Source organism: Arachis hypogaea, chromosome 4 (genome assembly GCF_003086295.3).
Source record: "Arachis hypogaea cultivar Tifrunner chromosome 4, arahy.Tifrunner.gnm2.J5K5, whole genome shotgun sequence".
Taxonomy (NCBI): Eukaryota; Viridiplantae; Streptophyta; class Magnoliopsida; order Fabales; family Fabaceae; genus Arachis; species Arachis hypogaea.
In genome coordinates this window covers 4,718,406-4,738,705 of record NC_092039.1, presented here as the reverse complement: position 1 = coordinate 4,738,705, position 20,300 = coordinate 4,718,406, and the positions used below count along the sequence as shown (strand labels likewise).

The 20,300-nt window shown below is 28.4% G+C and overlaps 1 protein-coding gene across 1 annotated transcript; it reads right to left on the bottom strand.

Moving 5' to 3' along the window:
• Positions 1–4,774: 4,774 nt before the first annotated feature.
• LOC112794163 (uncharacterized) lies at positions 4,775–6,573 on the bottom strand. The gene is made up of 3 exons (XM_025836283.3): positions 6,097–6,573; positions 5,802–5,891; positions 4,775–5,546 (listed from the first exon to the last, which is right to left on the bottom strand). The coding sequence occupies exons 1-3, from the start codon at positions 6,337–6,339 to the stop codon at positions 4,869–4,871; spliced, it is 1,011 nt and encodes a 336-aa protein (XP_025692068.2). The 5' UTR covers positions 6,340–6,573; the 3' UTR covers positions 4,775–4,868.
• Between the last annotated feature and the right edge of the window lie 13,727 nt (positions 6,574–20,300).

Genomic DNA, 20,300 nt, shown 5'->3' with positions numbered 1-20,300 from the left:
TTTTGTTTCGTTAAACCTCAAGAATTACGGAAGGACAAACTAACCTAGATCTACTGTGGTCTCTAATAAAGTGCTTGTTCCCTTTAAATTGCGAAATTCATTAGTAGTCCATCACTTTAGTTAATTAGCCAACTTAATTTGGTTGTACCCTTTTAATTGGGGGTCATGGTACGGTCCATGCATGGAATCTATCTGTCTCTTGTCTCGTCGTATATCACTCATTTAATTTAATTAGTACTACTACTTACTTCTTTTGTTTTCTTCAACAACTGGTAGTGGTACATAAATTTTGGTACACAAATTTTGGTTTGCAACATAAACTTTTTTAAAAGAATACATATTTAAAATATTAATTTACCTAACTAATAAAATATATTTGTAGCAAAAATATATATATTATGTGTAAAATTTTTATATTATGTATTGTGTAAAAAATTATATATTATATTAATAAGTTTGTGTTATGTGCAAAATTTTTATATTATATAAAATTTTTTGTATTATATTAAAAAAAAATTATACTTTTTAACAAAAAAAATTATGCTACAAAAACATTAAAAAAAACAATGACATATATACGTATTTTTTTCTACTAAATTTATATTAATTTGATTAAATTTAATTATAAAAATATTTATACATATAGCATTATTCAAAAAATGCACCTTAGCTTACAAATTAAGAAAGTTTCATCATCAATCAACTCATAATATCATAATAAAAATATGCAACTACCAATAATATCACTATTGAGCAGCTACTTCACTACACAATGTCAACGTGAACATTAATCACGTGACCTTTTTAATTTATTGCCCATTAGGTAGCAATGAATAAGGGTATAGAAATTAATCTTGTTTTTATTTTTATTTTTTAATAAAGGTTATATTAAATAACCATTCATTTTTTTAAATAACATGAATAACCACCAATCAAATTAAAATACACTACATTTTTAAATTATCTACTTAAATTTTAATATTAGAATAATAACCATCCGCACACCTAGTAAAATGAACATCCGATATATCTATTATTCATATTATTTAATATTTTCATTATCTATCTATACTTTTTCTTTGAATAATTACTCAAACCAATTCGATAATTTTTAAAATTGGATATTTTAGTCTTTCATATTTTTAAATATACAAAATATCTCTAACATTTATTTCTATTAGACAGTACAATTCTTTCTATTAATCACTAATAGTAATTGCCGATATAAAATATTAATATAACCGTTAAATATCTATTTGTGCAGTCTGGTCAAATCAATCACTATGGTAAAATACACAAAATAATTTTTGAAAAATTTAAAAAAATTCAAAACAGTCATTAAAAATTTTTAAAAATCCAAAATAATATTTTTGAATGATTTATATATAACTACTTTTAAATTAATAAATTTTAATTTCTAAAATTTTTGGTCTATTTTATCTCAAGTTTGATTATTTATATATAAATTTTTTTATGTATTTTTAAAATAAATTATAAATTAATTTAAAAAAGTATTTTTTTCAAAAAAATAATTTAAAATAAATAGTCATGTTTATTTTGACCATATAAAATATTAATTTAATTTAATTTATAGATACTATATTTTATAATCATTCTTTAATGATAGAGAAGAAAATGAAGCTAGTGTTATTTAAAAAGATGGAAAAAATCTCATTTAACATAAACTTTTTTACATAAATAATATTTGTGCAAATTCAAATTTGTAAGTTTTGGTCAACCGATAATTTACAGCATGGTTGTTCATTGTGGGGTTCTCACTAACCGTTTTTACAGCATTAAATTGGAAATGCGTGCTTACCTAACAGACATGAAGGGAGGGAACAGGTCCGGTTTTTTTGCGGATCCTGTCTTGTTGCTCATCCGTTTTTACTGGTTAGGTCTTCATGAATCATGAATACTGCATGCCAGGGTGTTCAACAAAACAAACCCATTATTCATCTCTATCTCTAACACAATGAAGCTACCCTCAAGTAGTTTAACTACTGTTTTAAGCATTATTAGTAATAATTAAGGCATTTCATTGAGTAATAATTGGTGATGGGATTGGGAGCTACAGCTAGATAGATAGGAACCATTATTGACGTCCACACCAAAAATTCATGGTGTATATTTAAAAGGAGAATTTTTGAAATTAAACCTATTTTATTAACTATATATGATGGGTAAAATATAATAATTTATATGTATGTGTATTTTCTTTCGTTGATTCATACGTGTTGTTCATCGATTGTTGGCACAAAAAAATTATTAGTCCTCTAAAATTTCAGATTCTAAATATACAAAATTCATAAACAATTTATGATCCGTTACTTATAAATTCAAACTAAAGTCCACCTATAAATCGGAACTACAATAAACGTACATAACAAACTACATGAAATCTGAACGAATATAAATAAATACGTGGTTGTACTCTCATAACGAATTTATCCCGCAAAGTCAAATACCACTCACCACACTTACCAAAAAGTTAGGATCATATCCTCAACAGTTTCGCAAAAATAAGTAAGTGTTTATAGCACAGTAACTTTATAAATACAAAATTTATTATACATAGAAGGTGCGTTATTTATTCTAAATGTCATATCTCTCATCTTATATTTTTTTTTAATTTAAGTATTGGAGTGTCTTTATAGATGCTCGTCGTTTTTAAAGAAGCCGACGTATATCTCATCCAACTCAAGGAAAAGTGAATTCGAACATTGAGCAGGACGAACTATACCTTAAAGCCGGCCATCTAAATAGGAACAATTTATATTAAAAAAATTTATTATTTTTTATCTATTTATATATATATATATATATATATATATATATATATATATATATAAAATATTAGTTCATTTGTGAGTGGACATCCAAAAAAAAGTTAATTTGTAAGCTATTTTACTTGGATCTTTAAAAATTAGTGAAAATAATAGTCAAATAGAATTTTAATTTTAAGATATTAGATTCTTTTTGTAATATATGTATCCATCACAGAGTTGTTATTCATTAATTTAGTAAATTTTGGTGGACGAAAATAAAAAAAAAAGTTAATCATGCATTAAAAACAAGAATAATAATTAAGATGATGATCAAGAATTATGTTAAGATTAAGAGTTAAAATCTTTTAATTATATTCATAAATCTAGGTACGTTTTTGCTATCATATGTCTTTTTTTTATAATGAATAGGAAATAACTTAAAATGTATAAGTTAAAAATAAATTAAAATATTTTCTAGTAATAAGTTTTATGGCACACATGTAATGTAGTGTAGCACACACGCATGATGATACCCAAATGAAATGATTTTGATTCTTAGGCTGAGGCCTGAGAGAGACATGTCTCCTACCTTCAAAAGATGTTAACGTTTTAAAGATGCATCATCGACAATAATCACATGTCCTTGCAGTGATACTAATTAAACAACCGACCATAGAGAAACGGCGATTTACATACCAACATTCTTAGCCAGAATATGGCTTAATGGGGTCGGTGTCACAGTCAAATCATTAATTAAGTCCCTTGCTTAATTAATAAAGATTTTGTTAACTCGTACTCTGAATACATATATTAAAGATATCATAAAAATAAATATTTTATAAAAATTATAACAAAATTAACCTTTTTTATATTTTAATACATTAAATATATCAAAAATATTAAAAAAAATTATTATTGTATTTTTAAAATATATTCTTAAAATACAAATTATTTAAATTTAATCAATAATTACTATTAGTATTATATTAATTAACAACGCGCCAAGGTTTTGGGGACCAGTTTTCTAACTTCTGTGATAGATTAATTAAGCTTAATATCTTATGCAATTAAAATTACATCCGTTGAAAAAGAATATTTATTTTTGTACACTCAACCAATTCAAAGGTAAAAACATTACCGAGAAGGTGTAACATTATTTATGAATCCATAATGCGAGGTAAAAAATATTTAAAATTATCTTATATAATATAATGTTTATAATTTTATATATAATATTTATAATTATATATTTATAATATCTAAAAGTATACAATTATTTATAATGATAATTAATAAATTACTAAATAAGATAATTTAAATTGAGTTAATTTTTTATTATGTTTGAAAGATTATTGTTTAATAAAAATGGGAGTCCTTTAGATAAAAATGTTTAAAATTTCTTTTTTTAAATATGTTTTTTAGTAATTAAAATTTAATACATATAATCGATTAAATCATGTTATTTTTATTAAAATTAGACTAAACAAATTAATTTAATCGAAAAAATGACAAATTAAATTTTGAATTGGTCTAAATTAATATTATTTTTATAAAAGATAACTACAATATCCTTATTATATAAAATGACTAAAATTTAGGATTCTCAAAATTAATATATATATATATATATATATATATATATATATATATATATATAATGGGATCAGAGTATTTTAGTCATTTTCTATAATGAGAATATTGTAGTTATTTTCGATAAAAAATAATATTAATTTAGTCAAATTCAAGATTTAATTCACTATTTTTTCGGTCAAATCAATTTGTCTAACCTAATTTTAACAAAAACAACACGATTTAATCGATTACACATGTTAAATTTTAATTACTAAAAAATATTTTTAAAAAAATATTTTAAATATTTTTATCCGAATAACTCTCTTAAAAATATATTATACAATAAACAAAATCACAATATAATTAATTAAAAAAATATTAAAAGATATTAAAATTTATTTATTTTGATTATCACTTTAATATTACTTCAATTTCTTTAATCAAATAATTTAACAAGATATCTTATTCTATATTTTTAAATATCAATGGTAGGTGATAGCTAAAAACAATGTAATTCCTTCTAATGAATTAAGACTTTGACCTAAGTATATTTTGTATCTGAGATTTCTGAGTTCTAACTCTTTGTTCCAAAGGTATAGGCTTGCAAGTGGGTTTAGGAATTCCTATAGGCCATTCTATGCATCCTTTTATCTCACGTGTTACATGTGGATTCATCTTCATGCTTACTCCTCCACCATGTCTCAACCTACCGTCTCTCTTTTCATGATCACTAGAGGGACTATTCGCTTTATCTAATTTGCTGAGTTCAACAGAATTCGCCCCTCTTGATTCCAAGAACATGTTCATACAACCAATCAGATGGACCATCTCATTATATCTTTCTTCAAGCTTAGCCCTCTCTTCTTTTCTTTCTTTCTTTTCTTCTTCATATCTCGCCATGAATTGCTTCCAACATAACCTGGCTTCAGCAAGTTTTTGTGTCAGTTTCTCATTTAACGACTCCATCCTCATCCCCCTCCTTCTTTCCCTGGCTAACTTCTCCTTCAAGTCATCCACCGCTGCTCGAATCTTCTGTCGTTCCTCTTGGATATTCTCCAGAGACGATTTTTGTGCAGCTTTAAGCTTAACGATGGACCTTTGAGCTCGATGCAGTTCTTCTACTAGCGTGGTAACAATTGAGTCGGAATCACCTATTAATGTTGCATCCTGTTCTGAACGTTTGAGGTGTTGCATAGGGGATAAGAGCTGAGAATAACAATCGGTTAGGAATAGAATCAAACGACTTTGGAAAATGACAGTGACAATTAGAGAGGAAAAAGTCTAAGGAGTAGTAACTTTATTAAATTCTATCCAACATATAACCATCAAAAGAAAAGTGAGTAATCTCACACCATTGAATAAAATCTCACATCATTAAAAGCATTATTAATGACTATAAATCATAAAAATTGCTGGCTTTAACACTCCTCGTTAAAAAAGAATAGACAACTTTGTTCGTACTTCACGCATAAGTCCATTTCTTGAACGTAAGACAGTTATTGGCTTGTTTTCTAGAGAATCTTTTGTGGCACTTCCTTTATTGTTGCTTAGCTGAAACCAAAACAATCATGACACAATGAGCAAATAATAATATAGATAAAAAGACACCGCATATAACTCAAAACCTCTCTTATAAACTCCTTACTCTCCCTTATTTTCTTTGATTTGCGACTAATTTCAACATTTCTCCCTCACTTACATTTGTCTATGTGTATATAAAGTTAATAGTTAAAAATTATTAGAAAATTTAAAATACCTCGGGAATGGAGGAAGCAACGGCGTGATTGGATACATCCATGAAGCGCAACTGCCACAACGCAGCAGCGAGCTTCCTAGCCGTGATATCGGTGTTTGGGAAACGTCGTCCGAAATTCACGGAGGAAGTGTAGACGGAGGAGTAGTGTTTAGTATTATTGCTGAGAACGATGCCGCGGTGCAAGGCGGAGGTGAGTGCTGAGTTGCGATGTTTTCGTCTAGGGGAGAAGGTGTTGGAAGCCATGGACAACCAAAGAGAAGAGGATCATAGACACAGGACACAAGAAAATAAGTGTAAGTAATGTAAGATAATAACATATCTTTATCCTACTAATTAGTGTCATCTCTCTATATATAGATTAAACCATCTATTTTTTTAAAACAACTTTTTGGCCTTTATCTCTAAGACTCTAACTGTCACACTTAATACAGGAGAGAGTAAGTAGGAAAAAAACAAATTATGTATGTGTGTTTAACTTTGCATTGATATATATATATATATATATATATATTATATATATATATATATATATATATATATATATATATATATATATATACTAAAAATGAAACAATGAAGAATATATAACAAAGATGTATATAATATTTTTTTATGAGTCTTGTTAGGGAGCTAATGGCTTATTTATACAATGTGTATAATGGACTATATGAATTACAAAATGAACATCATCTATAATATTTATTCAGATCTAAAACTCTAATACTATGTCATGATACCACTCATTTCAAAGGCTTACGCTAATGAAAAAAAATAATACTAATGGTTATATTTCTAAGACTCTATAAACCTCCATTGTAGGTATTGTACAAATATTCCTTTTGACTCCCATACTTTCCATTTTTTATTGTATTATATATTGTTCATAATTTATTTTAGAATAATGATATATTTATATACACCAATTTGTGAATATTTTACTTTTTTTTAGAATTAAAAATAATTGTATAAAAAATTTTAAAAAAATCTTTAGAGTATAAAAAATATATTAAAAATTTATAAAAAAAAATAGAACAAGAATATAGCAAACGTTGTTTTGAAAAGTGTTTTATAAGTATTTTCTGTACGGAAGATGTGAGGCAGGAATGGCAGGAGCAAAACACCGCTGCAAGTACAACTCGTTCAAGGTTCAACCTAGGAACAATTTATGTTATAGAAACCTCATAACTGATCAATGATAACGTTAAGTAGTTAATTCATTTTTGGTATCATTTGCTCTCTCTCTATGTAATATAAATATGGAAAAGTCCAGTCCCTATCATTTTTGTGTTTTGTAACCAACACTTAACCATAAAAAAAAAAAGTGAGTAATCTTTTACGTTGGATATAATTTCACACTATTAAAAATGCTGTTAATGATTAATTGATGATTACAAAACACAAAAATTACTAACCCCTAGCACTCTTCATATAATATAATATAAAAAAACAGCATGTGAAATATGTATTTCACACCCAATAAAGATTAAAGATTTCTTATTTTAAATCTCTTAAATTTTTTCAGTTTGTTTTGCCTGATTTAATTTGTTCGATCTTTGATTATTATAGGTGTCGATTAAATTTGTATCAAAATTTTAATTTAAAGAGTAAATACTCCTCCAAAAAAGAATAAACTCGACCCAAGATTTATTGATTTGGTATTAATTAAAATTGGTTCGTAGTTGTGAACATCTTCGTATAAAACAAATTGGTAAATAAATTATTTTAAATATAACTTAAAAAATTTATTAAAATAAATATACTTAATAACTTTAAAAGAAATTTACGTTAAATAACAAATGAAATTGAACTAGAAAAAGAAAAAATAAAGGAAGGAAACAACTTTAGAATGTATACGAATAAATAAATAAAAGATGTTGATTTTAACTCTTACATGCATTTACATTTTATGACTTTTTTGGACGTTAGTGTGATTTATGAAATTTTTGAAAAATTTTAGTGCAATTTAAAAATGTTGAAAATTGAAGTTCTTTTAACCTACTTTGATTTCTCCTTTTATAAATGACAAATTTAATTGTATTGAGTGATACTCTCTAGTCTCTATCATGATCCATTTTTTTATTGTTTTCTAAGTTCATCTGCCAACGTTCTTATCATATCTTAATTATTAAAGAATGTACTCTACCTTCTCTTTTTTTTTAGTAGTAAAAAATCTATTCCTCATGTGACATCAATTTAACTTCCAACTTAATCTTACTTTTGACCTATATCATAATAAATCGGTGCTTTTGTCATGTCATATTTTTTTCTGATCAAAATTTCATCAAGTGTCGAATATTTGCACTAACTCAGTTAAAGTTTGTAAATATCTGTTTTAGAGAACAAATAGAATTCTCTGTAATATAATGATAACAATTACTGTTCTTTTTTTAAAAAACTTCAATATAAAAGTTTGAATCTACTAGCCCCCATACTATTTAAAATTGAGGGTTTGGAAATGATAAAGATAGAACTACGTCAAGAAACAACGTGTCATTCGTACAATCAATTAAATTAAAGTCAATTACAATAACTTCACTATCAAAATGAATTCAGATAAGATGTGTTTAGAGTATATATTAAAATTACTAATTAATTTTCTTATAAAAATATGTAAAATTTGTCTTAATATATTTATTTATATTTATTAAAATAAAAAATAAAAATTTTTACTAATAATAAGTTTAACATGATGTGCTCTAGTCTAAAATTATACTAGTTAAATCCTTAAAATATTTTATCAAATAAAAATAATCTTTCAAAAGTCATGAGTATGTTTATTTTTTAAAATAACTATTTTATCAAACCAATATTTTTCAAAAGGTAAATTAGTAGTTGATTCATATATTTTAGTCCCACTTCAAGATGTAGCATTTGCATTCTGCCACGTGTTGGTTTAGGTATTTAATTTTCTCCTAATTTTGGCTATTCTGTAAATCTGTCCATATGTTCTGTTAATTAATTCATAATTGAACACAGGTGGTACTAGAATGGACAGGACATAGAATTTAACTGAAAACACTATTACACCAAGAGAAGACTCTCGGATTGTCTCCAAAATTGATTATTCTTGATCATTTCGGGTAGATAGACATGAATGGCAAAGTAAACAACAACAACAAAATCTTATAAAATCGATTACATTTGATCAAATAATATTATTAAAGTCGATTATATATTATGTCTATAGAGAGATTATTTATATATATGTAGATTTCGTTTGACAATTTTATAGATGATTTTTTTAAGTTTTCTTCTATCTTTCATTTATTATCTATCTTTCACCTTATCCACCTTTCTAACTGAGTGCTCTATCAATCTTTTTTTTCGCATGTTCAAATCACTTGAGATGCGATTTTACCATCTTTTTTTACAATAGGTATCACTCTAACTCTCTCTTTTATATCTTCATTTTTTATTCTAATCCAATCGCATATGACCATTCATCCATCTCAACATTTTTATTTCTGCTACACTTAACTTATATTCGTACTCTCCTCTAACCGCACAACACTCTGTACCATAAAGTATACCTGATAGTAGTGCAATGAAATTTACTTTTAAGTTTTAAAAGCACTTTTTTTGTCACATATAAAACTATACGCACTCTGTCATTTTGACCAACCTACTTGAATTATATGATTTACATCTGTTCAATCTCTCGATTATCCTATATGATGCACTAAATATATAAAACTTTTAATTTTTCGTAAGATAGTTTCTCCAACCTTCTCCTTTACATTAGAGATTTTTTTCGACGGCCGAACTTATATTTCGTATATTTTGTCATACTACGACTTTATGCACAAAACCATATATTTCTAGAATTCTTTTTATAAATCCAAATTTTTATTTAGGTTTTTTTTAATTCTCCGTAAAAACATCATTGACAAATAAGACTATACGAACTGAGTTGGACCGATTGAATCGAACTTATTTGGAACAGTCCAACTTATTATATGTTCGTTGTGATGAAAATATTTGGACCGTACCACAGTTTTAAATCCAGATATGCTAAATTCCAAAAATTTGACTTACGACAACCAATCACCCAAACACATTGATTAATGTGTTTTTCAAGATAGAAAACTACTAAGTTTATTAAAAATATATATAAATAAAATCATATAAAAAATTTTATTTTTTGAAACAAAAATTATTAAATTTATCCGGATGTTAAGTGCCACTTAATGTGACACTATTATTTAACAAATTGATCAATTTGACTCACATTTATATTTAAAAAAAAACATATAATTAAAAAACAAAATTAAAGTACGCATAATATATATTTTAGGTTTATCATTAACCCTTAGTTTATTATATGTATTATTTATTGCAATAATCACATATAATAACTTTCCAGCTACAATAATAATGATGAACCGGCATCCTGATGATGAGTTGTTGAACAGGATCAAATCCAGTAGTCTCCAAATGTGGAAATCAGTACCAAGTACCTGAGATGAAACCTACCTAGCTAGAGTCCAGACCCTAAGCAAGGTGCAGCAAAATCTTTTAAGGAAAATCTGTGTCATTTAGTTTTCTTTATATAGTGTATTCATAATTTTATCATTGGTCACATTTTAGCGAAGTCCTAAAAATTGGATTGGATTGATCGGTTTGACTGGATTAATAAGAATTTGGTCAATTAATCGGTCCGATTAATGTCTAAAATTGACTTACAAAAAACTGATAAAAAATCGGTTGAACCGGTAATTAATCGATAAAACGAATAAATTGGTAGGATTTTTTAAATTTCAGTTCTCTCCTTTAACACCAAATGGCGTCGTTTTGGTTTAATTAAAAAAAAAGAACAAAACCCGCAGCGCAAATGCCCCCAATCCCCTCTCCCTGCTCTCACTCTCAGCATCACCAACATACCAAAATCCCTAATTCAAAGGTTCTTTGGAGAGCAGCGAAAGAATGAGCAGAGCGCTTGTCGGAGCACGGCAACGGCGGAAGAAGGAGGCGGTGGAGTTGTGGTTGATGTGCATGACTTCCCGAACTTCTCTGCTTCTGTCTTCTCTCTTCTCTCTCACTCTCAGTCTCACAAAATGGCAAAATTCTCCAATCTATCTCACTCTTAGTCTCAGACGCTGTAAGTCTTCTCTGTCGTCCCCGTCGTTGACCGTCTCCTTCTCGTTGTCAAAAATGCATCTGTCTCCAAGACATCTCTCCTCTGTCTGTGTTGAGCACCTCTCTGTCTGAAGTGCGAATGTACCTGTGGTGCTGTGGGTTTTTCGCCGTGCCGTGAGTTCTTCAATCTTCGCCGTCCCTCAATATCTTCGTGGTCTTGTTTATTTTCACTTATTTCTTCCCTTTTTCACTTTAGTTTTTTATTTGTTTTCTCTGTTGTGTTTCTTAATTTTATTTATTCTAATTTTTGAGTTGCTTCACTTATTTGTTGCTGATTTGTTTGATTCTCAGTTGATGGTGCTATGATGTGTAAGATCCCTAATTTTTAAAGGTTATTGAATAAATTATTTATGATCTATTATATTTATTTAAGAATATATTTTTAGGAATTTTTATATGTAAGTTGAGTGAATTCTTATTTATTATTTAGAGTTCTTATAATTGAAAAATAGTGAATATTTTATATGCCTTAAATTTAAATATTTAGATTTTTAACCTTATTTTATAAATAAAGGAGAATTAATCTTATTATCATCAAATCTTCAATTGAATTAGTATTTATTCGAAAATAAAATTCAAGTTGATAATAAAACAGTATTTCAAAGCTAATTATTATATATTTAATTTGAATTTGGATTATTACTCTATACTTTTATTTTTATTTAAAACTACCATCTTATCTTAATTCCTAAAATCTCCAATTTCATTACACAACACAAATCCTAATTTACCTTCATTAACTTAAACCCTAACCCATTCACCTCTACCTCCCCCACACACACTCACAAAACACCCACACACCCAAATAATCCCAACACACACACCAGGAAACACCAGGAAAGAAAGAAAATAAAACAGGAAGAAAGAAAGAAAAGAAGAAAGAAAGGGGGAGGAAGAGAGGGAGATCCGAGGGTGAGGGTTGCGAGAGGAGAGGGAGACCCGTGAGAGGGGGAAAGCGCTAGGGGAGGAGGAGCTGTCCGCACTACCACTATCGCGTCACCTACGCCGTCGCCACCGTCACTCGCGCCGCCACCACACCGCGTCGCCATCGAGAACAGAGCCGCAAGAAGAGAGGGCTCGCGAGTGAGAGAAGGTTGCGGGCCTGGAAACCACCATGCCCAGTCACGGCCGTGAAGTCATCATCGCTGTCCAAGCTCGCCGCCGCCGGTCCCGCCGTCGCCATCTCTCCCCATCGCTGCCACTGTTGGAACCGCGAATAGAGGAAGGAGACAACTTTTCACGTCACCGTCACAGGACCTCAGCAGTCATCATCCCAATCCGGACAGCCGCTTCTGCCGCCGGGGAATGCTGCTGCGTCGCCAAGATCCACTTCCGGTAAGGGTCTTGTTATTAGATTCTATCCTTTTTGAATTTTGGGAACACCATAGTCACTGCATGTTGCTATAGTCGCTGTCAGGGTCGCGTGGAAGGAGGAGGAGGAGGAGAAGCCTTTTGTCGCTGTTCTGTTATCTCATGCTGAGGTGTTGCGACGTTGTCTTTCATAGGGTTGAGTATCGGTGCTTGCATGTTGTGTTCGAAGTTTTCAACTACTTCGTTTTACTATTTCAGTAAGTAATTAAGTTTCGGAAACCCTTGCGTTAGTTTTCTATTGTGTTTAGTTATAGACTCTGAGGTTTGGTAACGTAGGTTCGAGTTCTGGATATTGCATGTTGCATAAATGTTGTTGTGGTTGCTGCAAGAATAGTTTGAGCTGTGATTTGCGACTTCCATTGACCACGGGCCGAGAGAAAGGACTTTTCTATGATGTGTTGGGTTATGGGACTCGACTTATCAAGGTAGGGCGTTTTCTTAAAATTCATTTTACTTTTAAGAATTGTTATAAGTCGATAATAGTATGAAAAATATATTTTTATAATTACATGAGTTTTATGAATTGAATTGAACTGTTTGGATGGTTGTGATCATTTATTTGATTGGTTTATTAAATTATTGAGGAAGCTGGTTCTTTTGATTTGCTATTTTGGTTTGTTAAGTTGGTTGTTATTGAATTGATTTTTTTTGAATCATTGGAAGATGTTTAAATCTTGGAATTTGGTTTGATTTTGGAGAGGATTTGATATTTGAAACTAGTTGAGATTGAGTTAGAAATTGTGGTTTGGATGGGACATGCGAGGGTGGAATAGTCCAAATTTTAGAGGAGATATTGCCCAAATTTTTATAAAAATTGGAGACTCTGTTTAAAAAATGGTTATTTAGAAAGATTCAAATTTTCAAGGATTTTATAATTTGATTTTTGGGAATTATGAAGAAAAAGTTTACGTTTGGTGCTTGATTTATTTAGAAATGAATGAATTATATTTTGAATCTGAATTATTAAAGAAAGTAACAACTGGTATGATGAGGAGTATGAGAGTGAAGATTGATTTTTGAGTATGATTTTTGAATAATTGAATGACAATGAAGATGATGAGAAAGTGACATATGAATTAGTATCGGAAATAGAAATAATAATTATGATAAATTATTGAATATATTGAGCTTGGGGCGTTGCGCACATGTCAGCCGGAATTTTTCCCATGGTTACTATTGAGCTTGGGGTGTTGTCTCTTCTCCCCATGTCAGCTTGGGATTCGTCCCATGGATATATTTGAGTTTGGGGGCGTTCTCTTCCCCATGTCAGCTTGAGGATTTTTCCCATGGTATATTTTTGAGCTTGAGAGTATGTCGGGATGGCTACGTAACCGACAAATGATATCATCAGCCATAGGACAGTCATGCATCATATGCACTTGTATACTTTGCTTGTATTTGAATTTGTTTGGGTTTGCCTAATTGCTAAACTGTTATTAACTGCTATTTGAGCTATTTGCTGTAACTACTATCTATACCTGTATTTTTCTTGTATGTTTTGCCTGTGTTTGTTTCTGTTGTGGTACCTTCGAGTTTGGATATTGATGATGAGATGATGATTTGGTTGTGGAATTATTTGAGTTGCTGAGTTGAAGGCCGTGGTTGATCATTCTTAGGAAACTTTAATTTTTCTTTATAGTAAAGACTGAGTTTGGAATTTCTGGATACTTAATCTCTAAGTTTGAAAAACAATTTACCTACTATATATCTTCTTCTAACAAATTCTGAAAATCCGTGGTGAGACCTTACAGGTAGGTTCTCACCCCCTACAGGCTTCTCTTTTTAGGAAATTAAATGGACGAAGAAGCTTATGAAGAGTAGTTGAGTTTAGCTTATACGATAGAAGATGTTTTAGTTTAATTATTATTATTCTTCCCTCGCCATTAATATTATAATTTTTGCAAGAGAGATAGGAGTTTTGATATGTAAAGTTTATATATTGGAATGATGTATTTATATATATATATATATATATATATATATATATATATATATATATTATTTGTAAGTATTATAAATTGTATTGAAAGGTATGGATGTATGTTTGAAAATTCGGTTAGATTTAAACAGGCTCATATTTTAGTATTAAATATTTTAAATATTTGATAGTTAGGATGTTACATGATGCATTGCTTCACTACATTGTTTATGTTAAAAAAAATTTCTGATTTTGAGTTGTTTATGATTTTATGCTATCATTCTAATTTTGAATTGTTTGAGTTTATGTTGATTTTTATGATTTAGTAATTCTTCTTCTTGTTCTTTTTTATTCTGAGTTGATGTACTGTGGTAGAGTATGAAATTTTTGAAAATTTTGAGTTGAATATGCTTATTTTTCTAAATTTTTATTTGTTATTTTTTGTCTATTTTAATTTTTGTTAGTTATAAAATATAATGGTTGAAGTAACTTGTTAATTTTTAACTATAGTTTTAAATTTTATTAACCTAAAATTTATTAAATTTAAATATTTAAAATTATATATTAAATTTTTAATAATTTTATTATATATTTAGTTAAATCGGTTGAATTCCGATTGAATCCCAATTGAACTTTAAACTATTAAATCAATTATTCTACTAATTTATTGACCAATCCAATTCTTACAAACATTGCATTTTAGTGAGCCTACACTGCATATATTATTGAGATAACCAACTCTTCATACTAAATAGTAATATAAGAGTGACGCATAAAAATGTTACAGTAATATTAGAAAACATACAAATAGTTTAAATTTATATATTTTAGTTATTAAATATTTTTAAAAATATTATATGTATTTTTTATATTTTTTATATTAAAATTGATTGATAAAAAGTAAAAAAAAATTATATTTTATGTAACGATTCTGCTATGAAATTAATTAGGAGGTAATCAATTTAGAACTAACTAATTAAAAAATAAATTTATTATAAAAAAAATCAACTCCTAATATTCTCATTTTTTGAATTTTAAAATTAAAAATAAAAACTATTTTTTAACTAATTGATTTTAAATTAGCTACATCTTAATTGATTTTAAGTTAGCTACATCTTAATTGATTTCCTAGATTTTTTTTTATATATAAGAAGATTAAAAAAATGTGTACGAGCAAAAACTAGGTACGTCATTTCTCTATAAACTTGCATGCATATGGGGCAGTTAATTTGATCCTAGGAGGTCAAGTAGGATATAATAAAATAAAATATTTAATAACTAAAAAATATTAATAAAAAATAAGAAAAAATAAGAATTTATTTTATTTAATATTTATTAATTAATAATAATTAATAAATATTAAATAAAATAAATTTTAACTTTTTTTATCTTTTTAAAATTATTGATAGTAAAATCATTGATACAGTAATATTTAATACCTAGAAATATTGTCCTCTCCTCCCTTAGCTAAAATTATAGTTAAAGCCACAACTCTATTAGTTATCCACCATTAATTATCTTTGAATTAATTATAAATATTATAAAAAAAATTAAGTGGGTCTAATTTATTCTAAAAATTAAGTCAAGAAATAAGAATTGGTTCACACTTATAAAAATTATCAGGTTTTTAATTTTAGATAATGTATGACTTAAGAGATATAGTAGCTAGAGAATATAATATTGAATCTTAATGAAAAATAAATATATGACCAGTCATGCTATATTATCTATAGGAAGGAAACTCGTTCGCTCTCAAAGTTTGATGACCAGTGAATATGAGTTTATGTATCTTTCTACATGCACGAACACGTATAATTAAGTAGAGAGTAATGTTAAGTAATTAAATTTTTTTAATTAATTTTTAATTATTTTATTTATCTTAAATTATAAATACTAAATTATAAATTTAAATATTAAAATTAGTTAATATTGATGGTTAAATGTTAATTTGTTATATTTTTCATGTACATGTATATTCATTTCTACTGATTTGACTCTTCTAAAGTTGTTCATTTATTTTAGAAAAAAAAGTAACACAATTTAAGTCATTGATAATATAAATGGTTCTGATCATCTTAAATAAATAAATACATTAAAAAAATTTAAAAGTAGATTTTTTAATAAGATTCCTTGAAATTTGTGCGACAATTGGTGTAGCTTCTTTTTTTGGTGACTAAATAGAAAAGAAAGAAAAAAGAGACAAAACCAAATTAATTGGCTAGGGTCATATCTAAATCTATTAGATGTTGAAGCTCACTCCATGGTTGGCTCCAATTCGAGTGAATATCCGCGACAGAAGCAGCTGCTTTAGCCATACAATCTGCAACACTATTTGCAGTCCTCTGAATTAAAAGAATAGAGACTCTCCAATTCCAATTCATAACCTCCTGAATATGCTTTGCCAAATCCCGTTCCGGAATATCCTTACTAAGCATTCTTTGGTTTACCAAGAAAAGAGCTTCTAAACAGTCTGTTTCACAAATAACCTCACGAAATCCACTCTCCCAAGCAAGAAGTAAACCTCTCCAAATTGCATACAATTCAGCAAAAAGAACACTGCACACTTCGACTTTTCCAGTGCAACCTTTCAACCAACATCCATCAGGATTACGAATAATACAACCAAAACCAGCATAGCCAGAAGGAGCAAACCAACTAGCATCACAATTCAATTTAACAGAATGAACTGGAGGTGGAACCCAATGCAAACAAAGTGAAAGAGGAGACAGAGATTGATGCATAGCAAAAATAGTGTGAAACTCCCTTACTGAACTACGAATCAAACTCACCACTTTACTAGCACTCCATGAATCATCTATATTAAATAAGTCATGATTTCTGCTTCTCCAAATCCACCAGATAGTCGAAAAGAAAAGAAAAGCATCTCCACTCCTTGCACCTCTGTAGAGCCAATCATGTAAATTCGAGTTATCTGAATACAAGCCTAAAAGGGTCCAGACCTCCTTGGCACTAGGGCACTCCCGAAGACAATGAAGAGTGGATTCAGAACCATTCTGACACCGATGACAGGTGCTAGATAAAGCTAAACCACGACCCAAACGAAACTCTGCTGTAGGAATAGCATTATGGAGACTGAGCCAAATCAAGAACTTATACTTCTCAGGAATATGCAGACGCCATACCCACAACCAATTATCATGCTCATTCCAGTCAAACTTTCTTTTGGCTAGCCAACTGTACCCACTCCTAGCTGAGTAGAGTCTAGAAGATGCCACACCCCACGACCAACCCGAACTCTCTCCAGCATTCAAATCCGGATTATAAGCATTCAAACGCTGTTTGACATCTTCTGGAATGATAGAGAAAATATCATGGAGATTCCATTGACCATCTTTCCAAACGTCTCTAATAGTTAAATCAGAGTCAGATATATGTACAAAAGGGACATCTTGAGCAATTGGGCCCTCAATACTCCAATTGTCAAACCAAAAAGATTGATCAAGTGACCCAACGCACCAAGAGAAGGCATCCTTAAGAGCACCAAAAGCCTTTGAGATACTCTTCCAAACATGAGAAGCATTGCAAGGGACAGGGCCATCTAAAACTCCCTCATTCCTCAGATACTTCGCCCTCAATTGGTGTAGCTTCTAAGACAGCATGATTTCTTCCTTTTATTTCATCTTCTTTCTATTTTATTTAATTTTTTTTCTTTTTTTTCAACAAAAAAAATTATTTTCGATTCTATTTTTTCACAATATTTAATTCTCTTTTTATGTTTTATTATTATGTTCTTCTATGATATTGTTATTGTTTTGGTTATCTTTTTTTATTTTTGTCTTCTATAATTTATATTTAAAGTTTTGTCATGAAAGAGATTAATGGTTATCACTAATAATTTTTCATCTTTTATGAATTTTGAATAATTTTTTAAAAAATCTGATAAAAAAATAAAATAAATTAATTTAAATTAGGTCAAGAAATGTTTATTTATTTATTTTTTATTTTAATATAAAAAAAGCTCATGTAAATGGGCTCATTTCTTTATTTATTTTTTATTTTAATATAAAAAAAGCTCATGTAAATGGGCTCATTGTAAATGAGTACATTTATCTAAAAAAGATTGAGTACATTTACATGAGTTTTTTTAATATTAAAATAAAAACTAAATAAAAAAACATTTCTTGACCTAATTTAAATTAATTAATTTTATTTTTTATCAAATTTTTTAAAAAATTATTCAAGATTTATAAAAGATGAAAAATTATTAGTGATTATCATTAATTTCTTTCATGACAAAACTTTAAATGTAAATTACCGAAGACAAAAAAAAAGGAGATAACCAAAACAATAACAATATCATAGAACATGATAATAAAACATAAAAAGAGAATTAAATATTATGAAAAAATAGAATTAAAAATAAATTTTTTGTTGAAGAAAAAGAAAGAAAAAACTAAATAAAATAGAAAGAAGATGAAATAAAAGGAAGAAATCACGGAGTCTTAAAAGCTATTGCAGTTGTTGCACAATTTTCAAGGAATCTTATTAAAAAAATCTACTTTTAACTTCTTTTAATGCATTTATTTATTTAAGATGTTCAGAATCATTTATATTATCAATGACTTAGATTGCATTACTTTTTTCTCTAAAATAAATGAACAACTTTAAAGGAGCTAAATCCCATTTCTACAATCACATTCATATATTTGTTGTATTAAACTATTATATTAATGTTGGATGAGTTACTCTATTTTACAAATAAAGAGTTAAGAGTTGTCAAAAATTCACCACTCATCAATTAGAGTTGTTGGACAATTAAAAACAACATAACTCCAAAATAATTGGGACATGAATTCACTACTCATCATCAATTATTATATCCTATGGGACGTGAGTTTTTCAAAATATTATTTTTCTTAGTTTTCTTTTTCATTCACATTTGACCTGTAATAACTCCATTAGAAATCATAGAAGCAAGGTTGTGGGATGAAGAGAATAGAGGAAGAAGGGCTTGAAGACATATGAAACAGATGGATGGAGAGAGAAAATAAAGTAGTTTGGTCCTTAGAAATGTTAAGGATCTTATACAACTAAGAAATACTATAATCAATTTATAGCTTTTTGACTTTCATTTCTAACTCTTAAAATTTTATTAATTTGTTATGTATAACCTACCCTATCCACGGGTACCCAATCCAGTCTAATCCGTTCGGATAGGGTACGGGTAGGAGAGTAGAATACGGGTTTAGGGTGTACTCTACCTTATCTTATCCGCACCTCATATATAACACATATTTTATAAAAATGTGTTATATATAATGAAGGATGTGAGAATTAAACTCACAACATTTCTTATGTAATGAAATGACTTATAATAAGTAAACAACCACTAAACTAGTTAGTTAATTTAGTAATTTAGAGCATTAGTTTTTTATTTTTTTATATTATTAATACGTATAAAATTCGAAATAATTGAATTTTATATTTACTTTGAAAAAATTTGATATTTCTGCAGGTAGGATAGGGTAGGGTAGAGTTTAAAATTTTAGGATGCGGGCAGAGTTAAGGTCGAGAGATTCTCAACCCGCAGGTAGGATAAGGTAGAGTTTTAATAAAATTTTCAACTCGCAAGTAGGGTTAGGGTAGGGTTTGCCCTACTCTACCCTACCTATTGCCAGCCCTACTTCCCCCACCCTTTTGTTTTCGTTTACTAAAATGCCCAATCATATTCATTCTATCTTCACTACGGAATTTTATTTATTTTTCTCCGCAGAAGAAGCAGATAGCCGTGAATATTCATGGATAATTGGATATTATT